Source organism: Giraffa tippelskirchi, chromosome 3 (genome assembly GCF_054371585.1).
Source record: "Giraffa tippelskirchi isolate mGirTip1 chromosome 3, T2T-mGirTip1v1.2.pri, whole genome shotgun sequence".
Classification (NCBI taxonomy): Eukaryota; Metazoa; Chordata; class Mammalia; order Artiodactyla; family Giraffidae; genus Giraffa; species Giraffa tippelskirchi.
Window position 1 is genome coordinate 983913 of NC_137277.1, and position 22628 is coordinate 1006540.

The 22628-nt window shown below is 46.6% G+C and overlaps 1 protein-coding gene and 1 long non-coding RNA gene across 13 annotated transcripts in view; one reads left to right on the forward strand and one right to left on the reverse strand.

Moving 5' to 3' along the window:
• Positions 1 to 301: 301 nt before the first annotated feature.
• LOC145542283 (uncharacterized) lies at positions 302 to 21851 on the reverse strand. 2 transcript variants are annotated; one of them, XR_014079743.1, is made up of 3 exons: positions 20892 to 21851; positions 3922 to 4401; positions 302 to 1076 (listed from the first exon to the last, which is right to left on the reverse strand). It is a non-coding gene; the product is annotated as an uncharacterized LOC145542283 (long non-coding RNA). The 2 variants fall into 2 exon arrangements; XR_014079744.1 differs by lacking the exon at positions 20892 to 21851 and adding an exon at positions 6848 to 8707.
• The window catches only part of CEP112 (centrosomal protein 112), a 307677-nt gene continuing 293846 nt past the window's right edge, over positions 8798 to 22628 (forward strand). For 4 of the 11 annotated variants that reach the window (XM_081580779.1, XM_081580787.1, XM_081580783.1 and 1 more), the window contains exons 1-3: positions 8798 to 8903; positions 17297 to 17410; positions 21189 to 21379. In XM_081580779.1, the coding sequence (XP_081436905.1) occupies positions 17305 to 17410; positions 21189 to 21379 (297 nt within the window). In that variant the 5' untranslated portion in view covers positions 8798 to 8903; positions 17297 to 17304. Of the gene's footprint in view, positions 8904 to 9566; positions 9615 to 15744; positions 15805 to 15907; positions 15977 to 17296; positions 17411 to 21188; positions 21380 to 22628 lie in introns of those variants that run through there. The other 7 variants (XM_081580786.1, XM_081580780.1, XM_081580784.1 and 4 more) reach the window with 4 other exon arrangements.

Sequence of the window (22628 nt, forward strand, 5' to 3'; positions counted from 1 at the left end):
TACAATAATGTTGTTGGGTCGCTCTTATCCAACTCTTTGTGACCCCGTGGACCGCAGCACACCAGGCTCCTCCGTCACTGCTGTCTCTCAGAGTTTGCTCAAACTCATGTCCTTCGAGTCCATGACACCATCCAACCATCCCATTCTCTGTGGTCCCCTTCTCCTCCCGCCCTCCATCTTTCCCAGCATCAGGGTCTTTTCCAATAATATTGTCACTTAAAAAAGAAAACCTTACGATGACCTCACATCATTTTCTAGCTACTGCTCTCCATCTGTGTCAGCTTAAAAAATAGTCACAATGTGAAGTTGAGAATTATGTTTTATTTGGTGGGAATTTTTAGAAGGACTTCAAGTCCTGGAGACTTGAAGCATCTCAAGTGACTGAGAGAACTGCTCTGAGGAGGCGGGAGGGGGAGTCAGGTTAAATAGAAGTTTGCCTCAAAAGGCAGGTAGTATGGACATTCAAAAGTATTTTTGTGAATTAAGGAAAGCCAGGTATCTCCAGGTGAGGAACGGCGCTTTTCTAGGTAGAGGGAGACGCACGCGTCTGGACTCCCTGGCCACTCCTTTCGCGTGACCTCAGCTCTCCGGGCCGGGTCCTGAGTCCTTGGCGCTCCCCGAGGGAGCAGCTGCAGCCTGCCAGTTCAGACCGCAAGTGCTGTTCTCCTCCTGGGCGCCCTGAGGGCCCAGAAATTCACACGAGGAGGGCCAGATCCCTGCCGGCTGTGCTGTCCTCGTTTATTAGTGTGGCAGAAAATACTCCAGGTCTCATCTGCATCCCTTGTTTTTATAAAAGCCCCAGAAAGAGCTGATGGCCTTTGCTGGCTCCACCTCGTACACCCATCACAGCTCCTCACCTCTGTCCCCCCAGAGGCCTCTTCTCACCCGGCGCGGCTCTGATCTCTTCGCCAAGATGCTCTTCTGCACCTCCTCCCTTTACAGAAACCAGTGTGGCCCTTCCCAGGTTGTCATTCAAAATCTCCAAAGTCCCACTGGTGTTGTCGTTCAGTCGTGTCAGACTCTTCTGCGACCCCATGGGGCTATAGCCCACCAGGCTCTTCTGTCCACGGGATTTCCTAGGCAAGAATATTGGAGTGGGTTACCATTTCCTCCTCCAGAGGATCTTCCTGACCTGGGAATCAAACTTGTGACTCAACTGCACCTCTTGCATAGCCCAATTATTGTATACATATGTGTGTGTGTATATATATATATTCAATATTCCATTATATACCACATCTTCTTAATCCATTCATCTGTTGATGGACACTTCAGTTGCTTCCATGTCTTGGCTATTGTAAGTAGTGATGCTACGAACATTGGGATGCATGCATCTCTTCCAATTAGTGAAGAAAACGTAGGCAGAACACCCTATTACGTAAATCATAGCAATATTTTTTTGGATCTGTCTCTTAAAGCGAAGGAAATTAAACAAAAATAAACAAATGGGAAGTATTTACACTTAAAAATTTTTGCACAGCAAAGGAAAGCACTGACAAATCAAAAAGACATCCCACTGAATAGAAGATATTTGCTAATTATATTACTGATAAGAGTCATATATCAGTTTAATAAGATGTTGAAGCTCCAAAATACTTTGGCCACCTGATGCAAAGAACTGACTCATTTGAAAAGACCCTGACACTGGGAAAGATTGAGGGCGAGAGGAGAAGGGGACAACAGAGGATGAGATGGTTGGATGGCACCACCGACCCTCTGGACATGAGTTTGAGCAAGCTCCAGGAGATGGTGATGGACAGGGAAGCCTGGCATGCTGCAGTCCACGGGGTCACAAAGAGTCTTACATGACTGAGCCACTGAACTGAACTGAAGAGTTTAATAGCCAAAGTATATAAACAGCTCAGGCAACTCAACATTGAAACAAACAAAAAAACAACCCAGTTTAAAAAGGGGCAAAAGGCCTGAATAGACATTTTTCCAAAGAAGATATACAAGGGGCACACGAAAAGATGCTCCACATCATTAATCGTCAGAGAAATGCAAATTAAAACCACAATGAGACACCAGCTCACACCTGTCAGAGTGGCCATCATCAAAGAGACCACAAACAATAAACGATGGAGAGGCTGTGAGCAAAGGGAACCCTCCTCCTCTCTTGGTGGGAATGTGAATTGGTGACGCCACCATGGAGAAGAGTATGCTGCTGCTGCTGCTGCTGCTAAGTCGCTTCAGTCGTGTCCGACTCTGTGCGACCCCATAGACATAGCCCACCAGGCTCCCCTGTCCCTGGGATTCTCCAGGCAAGAACACTGGAGTGGGTTACCATTTCCTTCTCCAATGTGTGAAAATGAAAAGTGAAAGTGAAGATGCTCAGTCATGTCCGACTCTTAGCGACCCCACGGACCGCAGACTACCAGGCTCCTCCATCCATGGGATTGTCCAGGCAAGAGTACTGGAGTGGGGTGCCATTGCCTTCTCCTGGAGAACAGTATAGAGGTTCCTTAAAAAACAAAATAGAACTACCATACGATGCCACAGTTCCCTCCTGGGTATTTATCTGACTGTAGAGGTTCTTTCAAATCTGTCTTGCTGAAACTGTTTGTAAGGAATCTCCAGGTTGAACTTCTAATAGACTATTTGATTAAAAAAAAAAGACCTCCTGGAATATGGGAAGTTTGTTGTGGATGGCTTTCTGCATAATCTTTTTCACTGGAAGGGATTTCAGGCCACTGGGTAGGCTTGAGTCCTTGAAAACTAATCAGAGTAGACTTTAGAGCTTAGGCCATAGTACTGATTCCTCTAATTTAATGATATTTTTACAGAAAGGAAAATCTGCTCTTTTTCAGTCTGAAGAGGCAATTTGGATTAGAAGAGCCTATCAGTGGGAGCTGCCCAGTTGCAGCTTAGTGATTACGTGGTCCACCTGGTGATTACCTGGCCCACCTGGTGATGACGTGGTCCATTTAGCTCCGTAAGGACACTCTATTCAAAATGTTTTTCTTCTTAAATTCTTAGATCACAGGCTGTGTGCTCCCCACTCAGAGTCCAGTGACTTCACTTGCTGGCTCAGAGTCCAGAAAACAACACTGTCCTCCCCACACAGCCAGCCTGGTGCGGGCAGAGTGAACCCATCACCACAAATGGATGGTCCTCCATTTTAACACGGCCGAATGTGGCCTTTTCCATCCCAGGTCATGTTGCTTAACCGGCAACTGCAGACCCACCGCCCCCCGCGAGCTGATCGAGGCCCAGGAGGCCTTGTTCATGTGCCTCCCAGTGACCGCTCTCTTCTCTTCCAGTATGGCAGACGGACTTCCAAACGCAAAGGGATCCAGGTCTTTACTTTTGTTTCCTGTGATAACATATTTCTGCAAGGAGTTATGGAAAATGAACTCTCTTATTTCTAAGACATTGAACAATCTTTCAATATGTAGGTTCTCATTTCTGAGTCCCCCAAGCTCAATAACAAGTGTTCATCGGTAACATTTCCTGGCTACTAGCCTGAAGGTCATTCCCTGCCTTACACTGAAATAAAAGGTTTAAAAGAAAGAGAAAAAAGAAAGAAGCAAGGAAGGAAGAAAAGAGCTTGGAGTGTGTGCATATGGGTGTGAGTATATGTCTACATGTGAGTGTGTGTGGTTGGCGTGCATGTGGATATGTGAATGTGTATGTTGTGTGTTCTTTGTGAGCACATGTCTGTGTGCACGCCTGTGTGAGTGCGACGTATGTGTGTACATGAGTGTGTTTGTGTGCTCTTTGTGCACATATGTGCATGTGAGCATGCGTGTGTGTGAGTGTGTTTACATGAGAGTGTCTGTGTGTGGGGGGGCACACCTAGTTCTTTCTGTGCTAATGCTGCCTCCTAGTGACGTCCACCACTTCTGAAAATGCATGAGTTCCGAAGGAAAAGATTGCCGTTTCCCTAGTCAAGCACAGGGCAAAATTTCCCACGTATCTCACCTGTGTTAAGTCCATCTTCCCAAGCACCCCACTGGGAAGGTAAAGCAACTGAAGCTCACTGAGTTCTGTCAGCCGGCTTACACAAGCTGGGTCTTTTCCCCCTTGCTCACACTGCAGGTTGAGCGGTGCTTTTCCCAGTGGCTTCCTGGAAATCACTGAATTCCAAAGCTGAAATTTTCCAGCCTGGGGAGGAGTGCAGAAGCAGGGTGGTGGGGAGACTTTGGAATAGGTGAGGCTGGGAGGCGCCCTGGTGGGTGGTTGCTAGTCGAGTGAACGCTGCCTAGAGCAACATGTCTGCACATCTTCCTCGACTTCCAATGGGGTTTTGCACGCGTGTGTCAGTTGTCGGATCTGACTCTTTGCAACCCATGGACTGTAGCCCGCCAGGCTCCTCTGTCTGTGGGATTTTCAGGCAAGAATACTGGAGTGGGTTGCTATTTCCTCTTCCAAGGGATCTTCCCAACCCAATGGGGTTACCTCCTGGATAAACACATTGTACATTGAATATATTGTAAGTTGAAAATGCATTTAAAACACCCAACTTACTGCTTAGCCTAGTCTGCTTTAAACATGCTCAGAACAATTACATTAGCCTACAGTTCAGTCGGTAAAATCTGTCTGCAATGCAGGAGACCTGGGTTCAATTCTTGGGTTGGGAAGATCCCCTGGAGAAGGAAATGGCAACCCACTCCAGTATTCTTGCCTGGGAAATCCCACGGACAGAGGAGCCTGGCGGGCTACAGTCCATGGAGTCGCAAGAGCAGGACACGACTTAGTGCTATCTTTCTTTCTTACAGTTGGCCAAAATCATATCTATCGCAAAGCCTATCTTATAATAAAGTGTCAAATATCTCATGCAATTTATTGAGTGGACTTCCTAGGTTGCTCAGTGGTAAAGAATCCACCTGCCAATGCAGGAGACATGGGTTTGTTCTGTGGGTCAGGAAGATCCCCTGGAGAAGGACCACTCCAGTGTTTGTGCTTGAGGAAACTGCACGGACAGAGGAGCCTGGCAAGCTATAGTGCATGGGGCCGCAAAGAGTTGGACCCGACTGTCAACTAAACAACAACAAAATTTATTGAGTACCATACTGAAAGTGGAAAAAAGAACGGTTTGGGTACAGAATGGTTGGAAACTTACGGGTTACTTACCCTCCTGACCGCACGGAGCCATGGCTACCCCGCTGCCAGCATCAGGAGAGAGCATCTCACTCCGCATCGCTAGCTGGGAAAATACCCAAAGGCAGCATCTGAGGTTTGGTGTCTACTGCATCTGTATTGCTTGCACACCATCACGCAAATGGAAAAATCTAAAGCTGAACCGTCGTAAGTGGGGGACTGTTTATATTATTGAAAGGTGGGGGCGGGGAGAGAATAGCCAGTTTATCTCTGTTCAAGGCCACTGGCACAAACGTATTGCCCAGGAAGGCACGTAGACTAAGCCACAGAGGAGGAGACGAAACAGTGACTTCAGCTCAGTTCTGGCAAAAGAAAGGAGTCCAGAATCGTTGAGTTACAGGCTGTAACTCGGTTTTCTAGTAGTGATGAAAAGAAAATACTCCCCACCATTCTTGGTTTCTACTCTTTTTAAACTACATCTATTTGTGGTATAATTTATGCTTCTGTGACCTATAAATAGAAAGTTCTGAACCATTTCCTGTCCAGTTTAAGGACTTTACTGGCTACAGGATCATTCTGATATTTATCACTAATGTCTTTCATGCCGGTGTACTCAGTTACTGAGTCAGGTCCAACTCTTTCCGACCCCGTGGACTGTAGCCCACCACGCTCCTCTGTCCATGGGATTTCCCGGGCAAGAATCCTGGAGTGGGTTGCCATCTCCTCCTCCTGGGGGGGCTTCCTGTGTCTCCTGGGTCTCCTGCATTGGTAGGCGGATTCTTTACCATTGAGCCATGTCTTGACATAATAATAATAATGCTCATTCTTGGTATTTATCTAAATTGCTTTCCATTTAGATGGCTGAGTCATTCATATATTTCAATCTAATGATAGAGAGGATCTCAATAACGCAAAATGGTGAATCACTGACTAAAATCTGGTTATTTAGGATAACAGCTTATGCATCAATACTGCGTATAGAGCCATTTGCTGGGATTTAAATTAAAATATAGAAGATACATGTATCATGTGAAACTCCCCCTCAAAATGGGCAAAGGACTAGAGAGGAATTTTGTAGAAGAATTTTTAAAAAGGACTAATATAGACATTTAAATATTTCAGCTGTTCTAATAGTGGAAAATGCAAATTAAACAGAGATGCTATTTTTATACACACAATTAGCACAGATTAGAAAAATTGTTAATGTGAGACAACCACTCTCAGGAACTGTTGAGTGGAACTGAAAATTTGCCAAACACTTCCAGGAAGCAATTTAGCAGTACTGATCAAGAACTTTAATTTCTTTCATGCCCATAGGAATATCTTTTATGGAGATAGCTGAAACTTCAACCAAGATGTATATATTAAGAGACATTTATTACAGTATTACTTGTAAGAGTCAAAAATTGCTAATAATTTATATATCCAGTCACTGGAAAATAATTAAGTAAATTATGTTATACCAAATGAAGCAAAAATAAGTAGCTATTAAAATGATATATAATTTTATATATTATATATTTATATTATGATTATATTTATATAATATTTATATTATATGTTATATATAATATAATATATATTATATATTTATATTATATATATATTATTAATATATAATATATATTCATGTGTAAGATTGGAGAAGGCAATGGCGACCCACTCCAGTAATCTTGCCTGGAAAATCCCATGGACGCTCCGACGTCCATGGGGTCGCTAGGAGTCGGACACGACTGAGCTACTTCACTTTCACTTTTCACTTTCATGTATTGGAGAAGGAACTGGCAACCCACTCCAGTGTTCTTACCTGGAGAATTCCAGGGACGGTGGAGCCTGGTGGGCTGCCGTCTGTGGGGTCGCAGAGGCGGACACAATTGAAGTGACTTAGCAGCAGCAGCAGCGGCAACAGTGGCTATTCATTAATGGTAGAATTACATGTAATTTTTATATTCTTTGTTAAACCTTTCCAATTTCCATATAGTATCATCAAAACTTTTATAACCTGAAAAAATACTCCGTTCAAAATCTCATCTTATGGGGTATTTTCCTTGAGGTCCAGTGGTTAAGACTCTGCCTTCCAAAGCACAGAGTGTGGGTTCGATCCCTGGTTGGGGAACTAAAAGACTAAGAGCCAAAGAGCCCATATTCCTCATGATCTAAAAACCAAAACATAAACAGAAGCAATATTGAACAAATTCAATAAAGACTTTAAAAGTGGCCCAATTAAAAAAAAAAATCTTTAAAAACAAAACCTCCAAAATCTCAGCTTGGGAAGAAAAATTTTGTTTCTCTTTACAGTTAACTCTTGATTATTCTTGATAGTAAGTGGAAATAATTCACAACCTTGATCCAAAGTCACTGATATTTGTTTTGTGTCTCGTGTTTGCTTTGCAATGTGTTCATTAGTCACAGTCCCTCAAACTGTTGGATAACTTCACATGGAAGCTTTTGAAACCTTGATTTCAGAACATTAGAGAGGAAAAGATGGTGAATTCCATAGTTTTATTTCTAAGTCAATGTTTTCCAAAATAAAGGCTGTTTTTGGAGAGATTTGAGGATGTTTAGGAAGTAAAATTGACAAGGCTTGAATCATCTTTAATTTCATTACGTACAGAATCATTGATTCACGTGCTAACATCTCTCTGTATGTTAAGTATGTAAATTAGTAGAATGGCTTGTAAACTATTTTGTAATTCATTTTCTGTGAGTTTATTAGTAATTCATTTATTGGTATAGACTGAAATGCTACTTCCAGTGGAGAGTTTGAAAAAAGCATCTTGGAAAGAATATGATTTCCCTCTGGAAGCTTGAAAGAAACTAGTTACAAATGAATGAATCTTCTATTTTCTTTACGGAAATTGAAAAGATGCTTCAAGCTGTGTTTATGTTAGATTTGGCATCACACTGCGTGTATTGCAAAGATACTGCAGAAGGAATCCTGTTGTGAAATTACATGAAAAACAGTGGTAAACTGAATTTCTTTTAAATGAGTGTTTTTACAATTTAAATTTTGTTTCTGTTTTGGTATTTTAAAATACATATATAGTTCAGAGCTTTTCTAGAAATGTAATAGAAGACCAAAGAAAACCACAACGTAGCAATGCAGACATGGAGATCGCCCTGAGGTGGAAGAGACTTCTTGGAGCAGCAGAAATACATTTTCCACTTGATCTTGCTGTTCTGCACAGAATTGGTAAACACAAAGTCTTTTCATTTTATTTCAGCGTCTTCAGAAATTGGGGGAAGTTCTTTCAGATCTTGGATAGTTCTGAATCCAAAAAAAAGTAATGTTCATTTTCTCGTCTAATTCAATGGAATTCGCCTCTGCGTTGTGAGATCACTTCTTTAGACTGATTCAATGTCGTCTGTCCTAATAACGGGCACACCCCTCTGTGAATATCCTCCTGCGACCCCATTTTCTTTGCTCTTTATCTGTTCTTTCTCTACAGCCCCTAAAGTGTTGAAAGGCTCCTATCCGAGCGGGATACCCGAGGGCTGCAGTGTCCCAACAGCGGTCTGGTCATCCTGGGAGTGTCGGCCTGGGATTGGTCTAGAGGCCGCCAGGCTGGAAAGCGAGCCTAGAGGCTGCACAGAGAACCGGACGTCGTCATGACAACGCCGCCCAGCGGAGCGGGGGGAGGGGGTGAACGGGAGTGCGGAAGTCCCCGTCCCCTGCCGGGCGGGGCCCCCGAGGCCGGGCGTCGCCATGGCAGCGGCGGGAAGGGGTGTGGCCTGCGACGGGGCGCCCCCGCCCCGCGGACCCCGCCCGGGCCTGCACCGCGGGCGGCGACCTCGACGCCCTCAAGGGTTTGAGACCGTTTTGTGGCGGCGGCGGCGGCGGCGGCCGGTCGGAAAGCTTGCACGTAGGGGCGCCAGTTCTGGTTTTCCCGAATCCCTTCCCGGGCCCCCACGCGCGGGTTCCCGGTGGAATTTTGTGCGGGGAGGGGTCGCCCCGGGCCGGCCGCCGTCCAGGCCCCTGGCGCGCGCCGCTGGGGCGTCCGGGCGCGGCGGCCGCGGCTCCGCGTGCGGTTAGGGGTCCGGGCGGCGCGGGCCGGGGCTTCTGACGAAGTTGGGGGCAGGCGGGGCGAGTCAGCACGCGGGGCCCCGGCTCCCGACGGGACGGCGCCCGTGAGGAGACGTCGGCGCGCGGCCGCGGGGTCTGGGCCGGGTCCTCTCCCCTTCCCCGGGGTCCCCGCGCGCCCCCCGCTCTGACCTCCCTCCCTTCTCCCCGGGTCCTCTCCGGGCAGGAGCACTCCCTCCGCAGCCGGGCTGGGATCCCCTGGGAGGCCCGTCCCCCGCCCCCCGGCCCGCAGGGCGGACCCGGGCCCGACTCCAGGGTCCCCGGGACGACTGCGGACCCTGCGCGCGGCCTGCGCCCTGATCGTCGTGGAAGCGGGTGGAGAAGCCGGACGCGGGGACTCCAGCCGCCCCGTGGGGGTCAGGGTGCGGCGGGGGGCGCTCCCTGGCTCCCTGGCTCCCTGGCCGCCGGCCCTGGGACGCCACGGTCTCCGGGGCGATGCCCATCTGTCGTGGGAAGCGCGGTCAGTGCCTGGTAACTGTCCAAACACCTGGAGGTGCGAGCTGGTGAAACAGGCACCTGTAAACGGGTTTCGAGTTTTGTTTAATGACCCGCCATCCACTTGAAATACAATTTGATGGAGCAGAATTAATTTTAGGCGATTGGAGGAGTGTGCTTATTTCGCGTGGCCCAGGGCGTGACCTGTGTGAGCAGTGTCTTTGTTTGGGGGTGTGGCTGCGTTTCCCCAGGACCTAGAATGTGTGCGGCTTGCTCCTGCTTTGCTGACCTCTAGGACCGCTGAGGACCCTCAGAACCACGTCTTAACCCATTTCCTAGCTGTCAGCAGAGACACAGATATAAAAAAAGACCATGAGCTAAATATGTTAGAGCTATAAGCAAGAGTCATCCAGCTTACCTCTTTTTATGTGATTGGTAGGCACATTCTAAGTATTTAAAATCTAACTCAAAGATATAGCTTTACTTATTTTTTAAATTCTAATAACTTAAATCTGCAATTCTAATAAGTCATACATAATGAAACTTTTCGATTAGCTGGAATTAAGTAGATATAACCTACCTGTAAGAGGTAATTCCTGAAAGGTTTGGAGCAAGAATTCTTTGATGGTTTGAACCAGTAACTTAATTTTGTTTTCATTTTGTTGGAGAATAAATAAGGGATAAGGAAAAGCTGAGTTTTAGCATTGACCAAGTATCACACTGACTCTATTGTGCTTTTTAAAAAAATATTTGGCTGCACTGGGTCCTTGGTTGCTGCATGCGGGATCTTTAGTTGAGACATGTGGGATCTAGTTCCCAGACTGGGAATGGAACCTGGGCCTCCTACATTGGGAGCTCAGCGTCTTAGCCACTGGACCACCAGGGAAGTCCCTCTTTACTGTGCTTCTTAAAAAGTATATACTCCAGTATTGCGTATTATTATAGCAATTTGATTGCCTTTCTACTTTCCGAAATACTTCTTGGAGGTATTGCTGATTTATATTTGAATGGCCAACAGGTCAGATATAAAGAGCCGATGGTTCCAGAGTTTGAATATGAGCTTTATGCTTAATTTCATGACTAAGTGAGTCTTTTTACTGTTGAGTCTTCGTTTCCTCTAACACGGAGCATTAACATCTCCTGCTTCTGTCAAAGGTCTGAATGAGGACTGATGATTATAAGGCATCTTTGTTTTAGCAGTAGCTAAAGACCCTGATGCTGGGAAAGATTGAGGGCAGGAGGAGAAGGGGACGACAGAGGATGAGATGGTGGGATGTAGCATCACTGACTCAATGGGCATGAGTCTGGGTAAACTCCAGGAGTTGGTGATGGACAGGGAGGCCTGGCGTGCTGCAGTCCATGGGGTCACAGAGTCGGACACACTGAGCGACTGAACAGAACTGAACTGATGGGCTCTCTCAGGCGTATGTTTGAGTATGTGGGCAGGATGGACTGTTTAAGCCTGGACGTACACTTCAGGTCAGAGCTGTGCTTAAAACTCTGGGTTTCTGTGTTTCCATTTGTTTGTTTATCCATCTGATAAATTGCTTTTCAGCTTAATGATAGTAATATAACATCTGGCAGTGGTATCTTGTTACCAGCTTTCTGTTGGTACTTTGTGTTACTGATGGAGTTATGTAAATTATGCAGCTAGTTATTGTAGAAATATGAAACAAAACCAACCAGCCAAATAACCCCAGGCCAACTAACCAATCATTGTTTTTATTTAGTCACTAAGTTGTGTCCGACTCTCTGCGACCCCATGGACTGTGACCCACCAGGCTCCTCTGTCCATGGGATTTCCCAGGCAGGAATACCGGAGCGGGTTGCCATTTCCTCCTCCAGAGGATCTTCCTGACCCGGGGATTGAACTGTGTCTCCTTGCGTCTCCTGCATTGGCGGTTGAATTCTTGACCACTGCGCCACCTGGGAAGCCCTAATCATTAAACGTGATTAAATAAAACAAAATTTATGTTAACCAAGTCTTGAATTCAAAAATATGTTTCTTCTACTGTACTGTAGAAGGTACCATGACCAGTTTTGGTTAACAGAATTAAGGGCAATAGTGTTTCTATTCTAGAAGAACTATTTGGTACTTGAAACAAAATTAAAAAAACAAAAACCAGCCACAGACATACCTTGTTTTATTGCGCTTTGCTTTATTATGCTTCATAGATACTGTGTTTTTAACAAACTGAAGGTGTGTGGCAGCCCTGCCTGGAACAAGCCCACCGCTCGCCAGCAGTACCTGCTCACTTCCTGTCTCTGGGTCACACTTTGGTAATTCTCACAGCATTGGAAACCCTCTCAAAAATGATTACAAATGATGGATAGTGGTTTTTTGTTTTTGTTTTTTTTTAGCAATAAAGTATTTTTAAAATTAAGGTATGTACTTTTTGAGCGTAATGCTATTGAACCCACAATAGACGACAGTAGAGTGTAACCTTACCTTTTATATGAGGGCGCTTCCCTGGCGGCTCAGATGGTAAAGGATCCACCTGCCGTGCAGCAGACCTGGGTTCCGGCCCTGGGTCAGGAAGACCCCCTGAAGAAGGGAATGGCACCCACTCCAGTGTTCTTGCCTGAAGAGTCCCATAGCCATTCCAGTCCTTTTCTACGCACCGGGAAAGGGCAGTGTCCAGGTGACTCGCTTCGCTGTGACCCGTGCTGCGTTGCTGTGGTCTGGTACCGAGCCCGCGGTGTCTCTGAGGTCTGCCTGTGTCTGTCGTGTGGAAGTAGGATGTTCATGTCTTTAGTTAATTTGTATTCACCAGTCAGTTCTTCAGCTTCCATCACACGCCATGAGATGTACGAGGTACCTACTGCTCTGTGTCAGACACGGTTCCTGCCTTCTGGGAGCATCTCACAGATGGTGGAAGACGGGTAAATAATACGCAGATGTGTGAAGAAAGAGTAAAAGCATGATAAACGCTGCCACACAGCCGTGAGCCGTGCACACGCAGATGGAGCGAAGAGTCTGGGCAACGTGGGGCAAGTCTCAGACGGGTGTTTGAGCTGCATTTCCTGACTCCAGGCAGGGGGACAGCCTGTGAGGAGGATGAGTGATCCTCTCAGGAGAGCAGGCCTGAGCGTGTGCGGACTGGCGGGGAGTTCTGATGGTGCATGGTCATCCGTGGGGCGGTTAGTGAGGCTGAATGGGTGTGTGTGTGTGTGTGTGTGTGTGAGTGGTCATCTCTGGGGCCATTAGTAAGCCCTGTGTATTTGTATGTATGTGTAGGGAGTGGTCACTGGTGGGGTGGTTAGGCCAAGTGTGTGTGTTTGTGTTTGTGTGTGTGTGTGTGTAGGAGTGGTCATCTGTAGGTTGGTTGGTTAGGCCCTGTGTGTGTGGGGGTGTGTGTGTGGAGGAGTGGTCATCCATGGGTTGGTTGGTCAGGCCCTGACTGTGTGTGTGTGTGTGTATGTAGAGAGTGGTCATCCATGGGTTGGTTGGTTAGGCCCTGTGTGTGTGTGTGGGGATATGTAGAGAGTGGTCATCCATGGGTTGGTTGGTTAGGCCCTGTGTGGGTGTTTGTGGGGGTGTGTGTGTGTGTGGAGGAGTGGTCATCTGTGGGGCAGTTAGGCCCTGTGTGTATGTGTGGGCGGTGTGTAGAGAGTGGTCATCCGTGGGTTGGTTGGTTAGGCCCTGTGTGTGTGTGGGGGGATATGTAGAGAGTGGTCATCCATGGGTTGGTTGGTTAGGCCCTGTGTGGGTGTTTGTGGGGGTGTGTGTGTGTGTGGAGGAGTGGTCATCTGTGGGGCAGTTAGGCCCTGTGTGTGTGGTGTGTGTCTGTGTGTGGAGGAGTGGTCATCCGTGGGTTGGTTGGTTAGGCCCTGTGTGTGTGTGTGGGCGGTGTGTAGAGAGTGGTCATCCGTGGGTTGGTTGGTTAGGCCCTGTGTGTGTGTGGGGGGTGTGTGTAGAGAGTGGTCATCCGTGGGTTGGTTGGTTAGGCCCTGTGTGTGTGTGTGGGGATATGTAGAGAGTGGTCATCCATGGGTTGGTTGGTTAGGCCCTGTGTGGGTGTTTGTGGGGGTGTGTGTGTGTGTGGAGGAGTGGTCATCTGTGGGGCAGTTAGGCCCTGTGTGTGTGGTGTGTGTCTGTGTGTGGAGGAGTGGTCATCCGTGGGTTGGTTGGTTAGGCCCTGTGTGTGTGTGTGGGCGGTGTGTAGAGAGTGGTCATCCGTGGGTTGGTTGGTTAGGCCCTGTGTGTGTGGGGGGTGTGTATGTAAAGAGTGGTCATCCGTGGGTTGGTTGGTTAGGCCCTGTGTGGCTGTTTGTGCAGGTGTGTGTGTGTCTGTGTGTGGAGGAGTGGTCATCCGTGGGTTGGTTGGTTAGGCCCTGTGTGTGTGTGTGTGTGTGTGTGTGTGTGTGTGTAGAGAGTGGTCATCCGGGGGTTGGTTGGTTAGGCCCTGTGTGGCTGTTTGTGCAGGTGTGTGTGTGTCTGTGTGTGGAGGAGTGGTCATCCGTGGGTTGGTTGGTTAGGCCCTGTGTGTGTGTGTGTGTGTGTGTAGAGAGTGGTCATCCGGGGGTTGGTTGGTTAGGCCCTGTGTGTGTGTTTGTGTGTGTGGGTGTGTGGGTGTGGAGCGGAGAGAGATGGGCTCGGAAGGCGGGGGCACTCGGCGGCCTGACTGGTTGGGGTCGCGGCGGTCGCCAGCGCCCGGAGGCGGGAGCTGAGGGGCTGAGCTCTGGGCCGCAGGACCGAGTCGGGGGAAGCGGGAGGGCGTCCTCTGAGCGCGGCAGTGAGGGGCGCGGGCGGGTTTGAGGTGTGTCTGGGTGTTGGTCCTTTATCGGCGCCTGGGAGGGAGTCGGGGTGACACAGCGAGGCGGTCGTGGGCAGGGGGAGAGGACGGTGGGCGACGGTCGGGCGCACCTCGCGAGCCGGGTCGGCGGGAAGAGCATCTGGGGCGGCGCCCCCGGACCCTTTTCCCTGAAGCGGAGAGTGAGGGGAGGCGGGAGCGGCCCCAGGGGCCGTGAGAGGTCCGGTCACGCTTCAGCGCGGCCGGTGGAGGCGGAACTGGTGCGGGACCCCTGAGCGGGCTTTCCCCGGCGCCTCGGGCGGGGGCCGGGCTCTGGGCGCCGTCCGAGGGGCGCCTCGCGAGGGGCTGGGAGCCCGTGCTGGTCCCCGGGGAGGGAGGCCGGGCTCACCCCCGGGGCTCTGAGGGGAGGCCGGACCGGGACCCCGCCCCGCAGGAGGCCCTGGGGCGCGGAGGGCGCACAGGGCTTTTCTCCAAACGTGTGATGCGGAGATTTGAATAAATGCAGATGCGGACCGTGTATGACATAGAGACAGTACCCGGGCATTTCAGAACTTACAGGAACATGGGGACTGTTGAGTAGATTTTAACTTAACGAGTTTTGTCAAAACCTACGTTTCTGATTTGGGGGATTCACCCGTTTCTAATCAGTGTTTTTCCTGTTAATTAGGAAGAAACCCGAGGACCAGTATTTTAAGTTTTTTGATGGGAATTAAACATTGTGCATTTACGGACATTAAAAATCACTTTTTTGGTATACAGTTTGATCAGTTTTTACGCATGCATAGAATAGGTCCTCATAACCTGCACAGACAGCACATAGAACAGTTCCAGGGCCTGTGTAATCTCCTCCCCGCCCCCCCGACCCCCCCCCCCCCCCCCCCGGTTGCTAACCCGGTGAGTGAGCCTGTACGCCTGTACTTTTTCTCCATGCCTGTACTTTTTCTCTACGCCTGTACTTTTTCTCCATGCCTGTAGTTTCTGCCTTCTCTAGGGTGTCACACAGGGGATGTGGGCATACAGTATGTGGCCTTTTGAGAATGGGTTCTTTCGCTTAGGCTGACGCACGTGCAGTTCACCCATGTCGCCGGTGTATCAGCCCTTCTTTCCTTGTTTTTCATTGTGTAGATGAACCACAGTTGGCTTATCCATTTCCCAGGGGAGGGACACTTAGTTGGATTCCACTGTTTGAAACTGGTTACAGAAGTGGCTTCCCTGGTGGCTCAGACAGTAAAGCGTCTGCCTACAATGCGGGAGTCTCAGGTTCGATTCCCTGGGTCAGGAAGATCCTCTGGAGAAGGAAATGGCAACCCACTCCAGTACCCTTGCCTGGAAAATCCCATGGACGGAGGAACGTGGTAGGCTATAGTCCATGGGGTCGCAAAGAATCGGATACGACTGAGCGACTTCACTTTTGACTTTCTTTCACTTTCACAGAAATTAACCAATGGTTACAGAAGAAAAAAGCTGTTACAAACAGTACATTCAGGTTTCCATGTGAGTATAGATTTTGTGTCACTTAGATAAACGCCTAAGACTAGGATTTTTGAGTCCTACGATAAGTGTGTGCTTAACTGGCTAAGAAATGTCTGTTTTTCAGAATGGTTGCATCATCTTGTATTCCTACCAGCAGTGTGTGAATCTTCCTGTTGTTCTGTGCCCTTAGCAGGTTTGGTATTGTTTGCATTTCTAAATTTAGCTGTCTTCATAGGTGGGTAGTGATGTCTCAGTGTGGTTCTGATTGGCATCTCTCTACTGATGAGTGATGTAAAGCATCTTCTTCACCTGCTTACGTGTCAGCTATACATCTTCTTTTGTAAAGGAACTAATTTTTTTGCTGATTACTTTTATTGGGTTGTTTGTTTACTTGTGGTTTAGTTTTAAGAGTTCTTTATATGTTCTTGATATAGGTCCTTTCTGAGATATGTGCAGTGTTTCTTCCCAGTCTGTAACTTATCTTTTCAGCTCCTGGACAGAGTTCTTTGCAGAACAGAAGTTTTTTATTTTGATAAAGTCTAATATATCAATTTTTTTCTTTTATGGGTAGTGCTTTTAATGTTGTATCTGAGAAATCCTTGACTAACTTCAAGTCATGAAGATTTTTTTCTATGTTTTCTTGTTTTACATTTTACACTTAGGTCTATAATTTATTTTGAGTTAATTTTTAGTTCAGTTCAGTTGCTCAGTCGTGTCCAACTCTGTGACCCCATAGACTGCAGCACGCCAAGCCTCCCTGTCCATCAGCAACTCCTGGAGTTTATTCAAACTCATGTTCATTGAGTCGGTGATGCCATCCAACCATCTCATCCTCTCCTGTCCCCTTCTCCTCTCACCCTCAACCTTTCCCAGAATCAGGGTCTTTTCAGATGAGTCAGCTCTTTGCATCAGGTGGCCAAAATATTGGAGTTTCAGCTTCAGCATCAGTCCTTCCAACGAACACCCAGGACTGATTTCCTTTAGGATGGACTGGTTGGATCTCCTTGCAGTCCAAGGGACTCTCAAGAGTCTTCTCCAACACCACAGTTCAGAAAGCCTCAGTTCTTCGGTGCTCAGCTTTCTTTATAGTCCAACTCTCACATCCATACATGACTACTGGAAAAACCATAGCTTTGATTAGATGGACCTTTGTTGGCAAAGTAATGTCTCTGCTTTTTAATAAGCTGTCTAGGTTTGTAGTGTTTATAGTGTTTCTTATAAACACTATAGCTTTATAGTGTTTCTTAAAATCAGGTAAAGTGAGTCTTCCAAACTTGTTCTTCTTTTTCAGAATTATTTCTGCTATTCTAATTCCTTTAACTTTCCATGTAAATTTTTGAGTCAGCTTGTGTATATCTGTAAGAAATACTGCTGGGAATTTTAGTGGAACTGCATTAAATCTGTAGATCAATTTGAAAGTATTCAATACTTATCAATTTTATTTGATCTCTTCCAACAGTTATGTAGTTTTCAGCATACAGACATTATTATTTTAATTTTAAATATTTTACAGGCTGAATTATGGAAACGGGAAGTGAAGAAGAAAAATGGGAGAAGCTGGATGCGGAATTTGATCACTTTGTGGTAGATATGAAGCCTTTCGTTCTAAAATTACCCCATAGGTCAGGTAAGATTATGTTTGAAAATTAGGTTCTTATCATTACTATTTTTCTTTGTATTATTTAGTCAAACCAATGAACTTCCAATATGGAAAGAAAACTGAATTTGTTTAATAACAGTTTTCATCTTATAAAGGATTGTTTACCCTGAGCTGTTCGAGGGAACATGGAAATTCAGCACTGATGACGTCCTACTAGATCATGGCAGGTCTTACATGTTACACGTCCATGTCAGGAGATTCAAGTGCATGAATCTTTCAAGTTAGCTGAAACAGTTTTTTCCCGAGACTTTTTCCTCCTCCCATGGAAATGGTTCCTTTCAGGAGCTTGCTGTCCACCTGTCTCTGACCCTTTTGTTTTTGTTTATTAAAGCAGAAAATAATCTGTTAATCTTCCCTGCTTATCGGTTGACTGAATAAAATCAAGTGTGAATGAGTTTTTGTTGCTGTCTTGTTTGCAGTTCCTTACCTGTTACCCTTTGAGAGTTTTTGTCTCAAGTCAGAGATTTTCAGATAATGTAAGGTTTATCAGAGAGCAGTTAAAGAGAGTGTGAGGAGTTTGGAAGCTTCTCTAAGTTATGGCAGCCATAAGGCTGGCTGTAAATGTAAATCTGTTTTGGGAGCTTTTGAGTGGAGGGTTAGGAGTGGGGACAAGAAACTGGCATTTACCCAAGTTTTGTCCAAGTTCCCTCTAACTCTGAGATACCTAGTGAACTTTACATTCAAAATGAGGAGCTAAGTCAATGTAGATCTTTACCCCAGGGAAGAGGGAGTGTAGTGTATGAGTCCCACACCCTGTGGTCATCCATCGTACAGGCAGGGCCTGCAGCCTGCCGAGTCCAGGGGTCTGGCTCAGTCTTCCCTTCACGGTCTTCCTCTGGCCTCTTCTCTTGCCTTGTTGGATGGTAACCTCTTTTTTCCTCCTCTGCTGTTCTTGAAATGAATATTTCCTGTCCCGTGGCTCATTCACGGTTAGTGGGATTAGTATTGAATGGTATTTCTACATTGTCTTCTCTTCTGATGTTCACTGTGTTTTTTCCTTCTTGTGTTAGATCTGCCGATTAGGATAAACGTGTATTAAAATCTCTCATTATAAATGTACTTCAGATCAAACTATGTTCATATTTCATCTTCTTTTAAAAAGGGATTTGGGGTATCTAGAATGGGATTAATTGTAATCTTTGGTTTGTGACTCATTGTGGATATTGGTACATCCCTGATGCTTTTTTATGCCATTAATTCATAATGAAAACTCAGAAACTCACATCCCAGTCAAGACCTGACCATTCATATAACTTCAATCTCATTATAGTTAAATTCTACTTCGTTTCTCCCCTTATTTTAAGTGATGAATTTTTTCATTAGCTAGATGTTTGTACTCAGCTCTGTTCATTTGAATATTATATGTTAATAGATTTCAGTTTGCTCCAGGACATATAGAAATACACAGTTTGAAAACCATTTACTTAAGTTGATCAGTTTTACTTACTGTTTTCTTTTTGCACAAAGTACACCTGGTATTGGGGCTTCCCTGGTGGCTCAGCTGGTAAAGAATCCACCTGCAGTGCAGGAGACCCCAGTTCAATTCCTGGGTTGGGAAGATCCACTGGAGAAGGGAAAGGCTACCCACTCCAGTATTTTGGCCTGGAGAATTCCATGGATTGTATAGTCCATGGGGTTGCAAAGAGTCGTACGTGACTGAGCCAGTTTCACTTTCACACCCAGTATTTCAAGAACTTTGTTTGTTTTGTGATTATACACTTTTCAAAACTAAAAATACAAAGTTCTTTAGAGACTACTCTTATACCTGGAGTGATAAATCCAGCAAGAGCAAAGTGGTAAATCAACCCTAGGGATTTTTGTAGGTAAAACAATAAATGAATGTGACCTTTAGAGACTAAGTGATTAAAGCAGATTTATGATTTGTGTTAGATATATAATCCTTAAATTGAGTTAGACTGAGAAAGGATTAATGTTGAAATAGACTTGGTGAGCCATGTAAACAATTATGTGTCGTGGTGAGAGGAGGCAGTCAATAGGCTGCTATATATGGATTAAACTGTGGTACATTTTTAGTTCAGTTCAGTCACTCAGTCGTGTCCGACTCTCTGCGACCCCATGAATTGCAGCACGCCAGGCCTCCCTGTCCATCACCAACTCCCGGAGTCTACCCAAACCCATGTTCATCGAGTCGGTGATGCCATCCAACCACCTCATCCTCTGTCGTCTTCTTCTCCTCCCGCCCCCAATCCTACCCAGCATTAGGGTCTTTTCCAATGAGGCAACCCTTCACATGAGGTGGCCAAAGTATTGGAGCTTCAGCTTCAACATCAGACCTTCCAATGAACACCCAGGATTGATTTCTTTTAGGATGGATTGATTGGATCTCCTTGCAGTCCAAGGGACTCTCAAGAGTCTTCTCCAACACCACAGTTCAAAAGCATCAATTCTGTGGCGCTCAGCTTTCTTCACCGTCCAACTCTCACATCCATACATGACCACTGGAAAAACCATAGCCTTGACTAGATGGACTTTTGTTGGCAAAGTAATGTCTCTGCTTTTAAACATGCTATCTAGGTTGGCCATAACCTTCCTTCCAAGGAGTAAGCGTCTTTTAATTTCATGGCTGCAGTCACCATCAACAGTGATTCTGGAGCCCCCAAAAATAAAGTCTGACACTGTTTCCACTGTTTCCCCATCTATTTCCCATGGAGTGATGGGACCAGATGCCATGATCTTAGTTTTCTGAACATTGAGCTTTAAGCCAACTTTTTCACTCTCCTCCTTCACCTTCATCAAGAGGCTCTTTAGTTCTTCTTCACTTTCTGCCATGAGGGTGGTGTCATCCGCATATCTGAGGTTATTGATATTTCTCCCGGCAATCTTGATTCCAGCTTGTGTTTCTTCCAGCCCAGTGTTTCTCATGATGTACTCTGCATATAAGTTAAATAAGCAGGGTGACAATATACAGCCTTGACGTACTCCTTTTCCTATCTGGAACCAGTCTGTTGTTCCATGTCCAGTTCTAACTGTTGCTTCCTGACCTGCATACAGGTTTCTCAAGAGACAGGTCAGATGGTCTGGTATTCCCATCTCTTTCAGAATTTTCCACAGTTTATTGTGATCCACACAGTCAAAGGTACATTTTTAAGATAGTTTTTAAAAGGATAATTGTTTTTCAAAATTATATGTAAATACCGTAACCCTCAAATATTTTTAGAGAGGTTAAAAGAAAACCCTAAATAAATCATCCACAAATCCCTGAAAATTATCAGCTTTAGTAAATAAAACATTTGAGATTCAATGTTACATTGAGTTTAAAATACTTAAGTAAGTTTGCATTTTCTCGCTCGTGGTTTTATGATTAAAATTAAAGAAAGATTTTTCAACACAACTAAAATTATTTTAGAGATGGTCTTACGGTAATACTTTTGTCTCAGAGATTTATCTGATGACAATCATGGGAATCTAATCGATTAATAAAGCTCACCTCTAGCCCAGGGGTGGCGGACTGCAGGCCCTGTTCACCTCCCGCCTGCGGCTTTTTCTGTGAAGACTGGGTAGAAAGCATCCGTGACCCCGGTGGATGCGTGGTGCAGGCGATTCCTTGCAAACTTGAGAGGTTGTGGGGAGGATCACGTGGGCCTGCAAAACCGTTCGCTGTGTGGCGCTTTGCAGAAAAGGTCTGCTAGCCCCTGTGCTAGGCGAGAGCAGCTGGTTTTCGGGTCTGTCAGGGAATGTCGGGTTTGCTGAGAAATGCGGCCTAACAGCCCCTGTGTGTGTCTAGAGCGGCAGCGGTGCGCACTCTGGATCAGAAAGCTGTGTGAGCCTTCAGGCACCGGCACCGGCATCCCGGGCAGGAAGAACCGCAACTTGTACGCCAAGCTCCTGCTGCACATGCTCCGGCGCGGGGTGCTCGAGGGCCCGTTCACACAGCGCCCGGAGCCGGGGACCCTCAGAGTACTGCCTTCCTACATGGTAGGTGTGTGTGCCCAGCGCCTTACTGCCCCTGCCCAGGTGGGGACGCTCGGGGCCCTGCCTCCCTGCATGGTAGGTGTGTGTACACCGAGCGCCTTACTGCCCCTGCCCAGGTGGGGGCGCTCGGGGCCCTGCCTCCCTGCATGGTAGGGGTGTGCGCCCAGCGCCTTACTGCCCCTGCCCAGGCGGGAACCCTCAGAGCACTGCCTTCCTACATGGTAGGTGTGTGCGCCCAGCGCCTTACTGCCCCTGCCCAGGCGGGGGCGCTCGGGGCCCTGCCTGCCTGCATGGTAGGTGTGTGCGCCCAGCGCCTTACTGCCCATGCCCAGGTGGGGCGCTCGGGGCCCTGCCTCCCTGCATGGTAGGTGTGTGTACACCGAGCGCCTTACTGCCCCTGCCCAGGCGGGAACCCTCAGAGCACTGCCTTCCTACATGGTAGGTGTGTGCGCCCAGCGCCTTACTGCCCCTGCCCAGGCGGGGGCGCTCGGGGCCCGTTCACACAGCACCCCAGGGTCATTTGTGAAGTCACAAGTCCTAGACAGATGTCGCTAAAACAATCTTTTTGCCCCCGGTTCAGTTTTTTCCACCTCGAATGGAAATTAGAGACGGGGCTCCAAGGGGACTGCACTTGTTTGATTTAGTCACCGCACGGTATTCTACAATATTTCTTTAAAAATTAAAAATTTTCAAGCCTTAATTTCCCATTAATTTTCACTGGATTACATTAGTTTTCACTGGATTGCACTAATAATGTATAGGTGTCGGTAAATTCTAGCTTCTGAAGCTTTCTGGTTGTTCACATGAATTTGAGCAAACTTCAGACCAGTGAAGGTGAGGGGAGCCAGCTGTGCTGCGGCACCCGGGGTCTCAGAGCCTGACGCAGCTCAGCCACTGAACAGGGGATGTGTTTTACTTAATGTATATGAGAGGTTGGATTGAACGACGTCTAATGTTTTTTATAATTAATAAAATGACAATAATAACTTAGACTTTAGAAGTGATTTTCTGTACTTTGATTTCATTATCAAAAATCAGCTTTGTTACGGAGGCAGTTGTCATTGTGCTTGGTTGATGAATAGTCACTGTCTTGGACCTCATAACCATGAAATATGTCTTGGTTTATGTGGTGTTTGGATACTTGAGAATCTGTAGGTGTGGGTGGTTGCTGATAGGTAGATATTTATTTTAAAAAATGCTGCAAAACTTTTGTGTAGTATATTTTAAGATTTTACTCTATTTTATCAGTTAA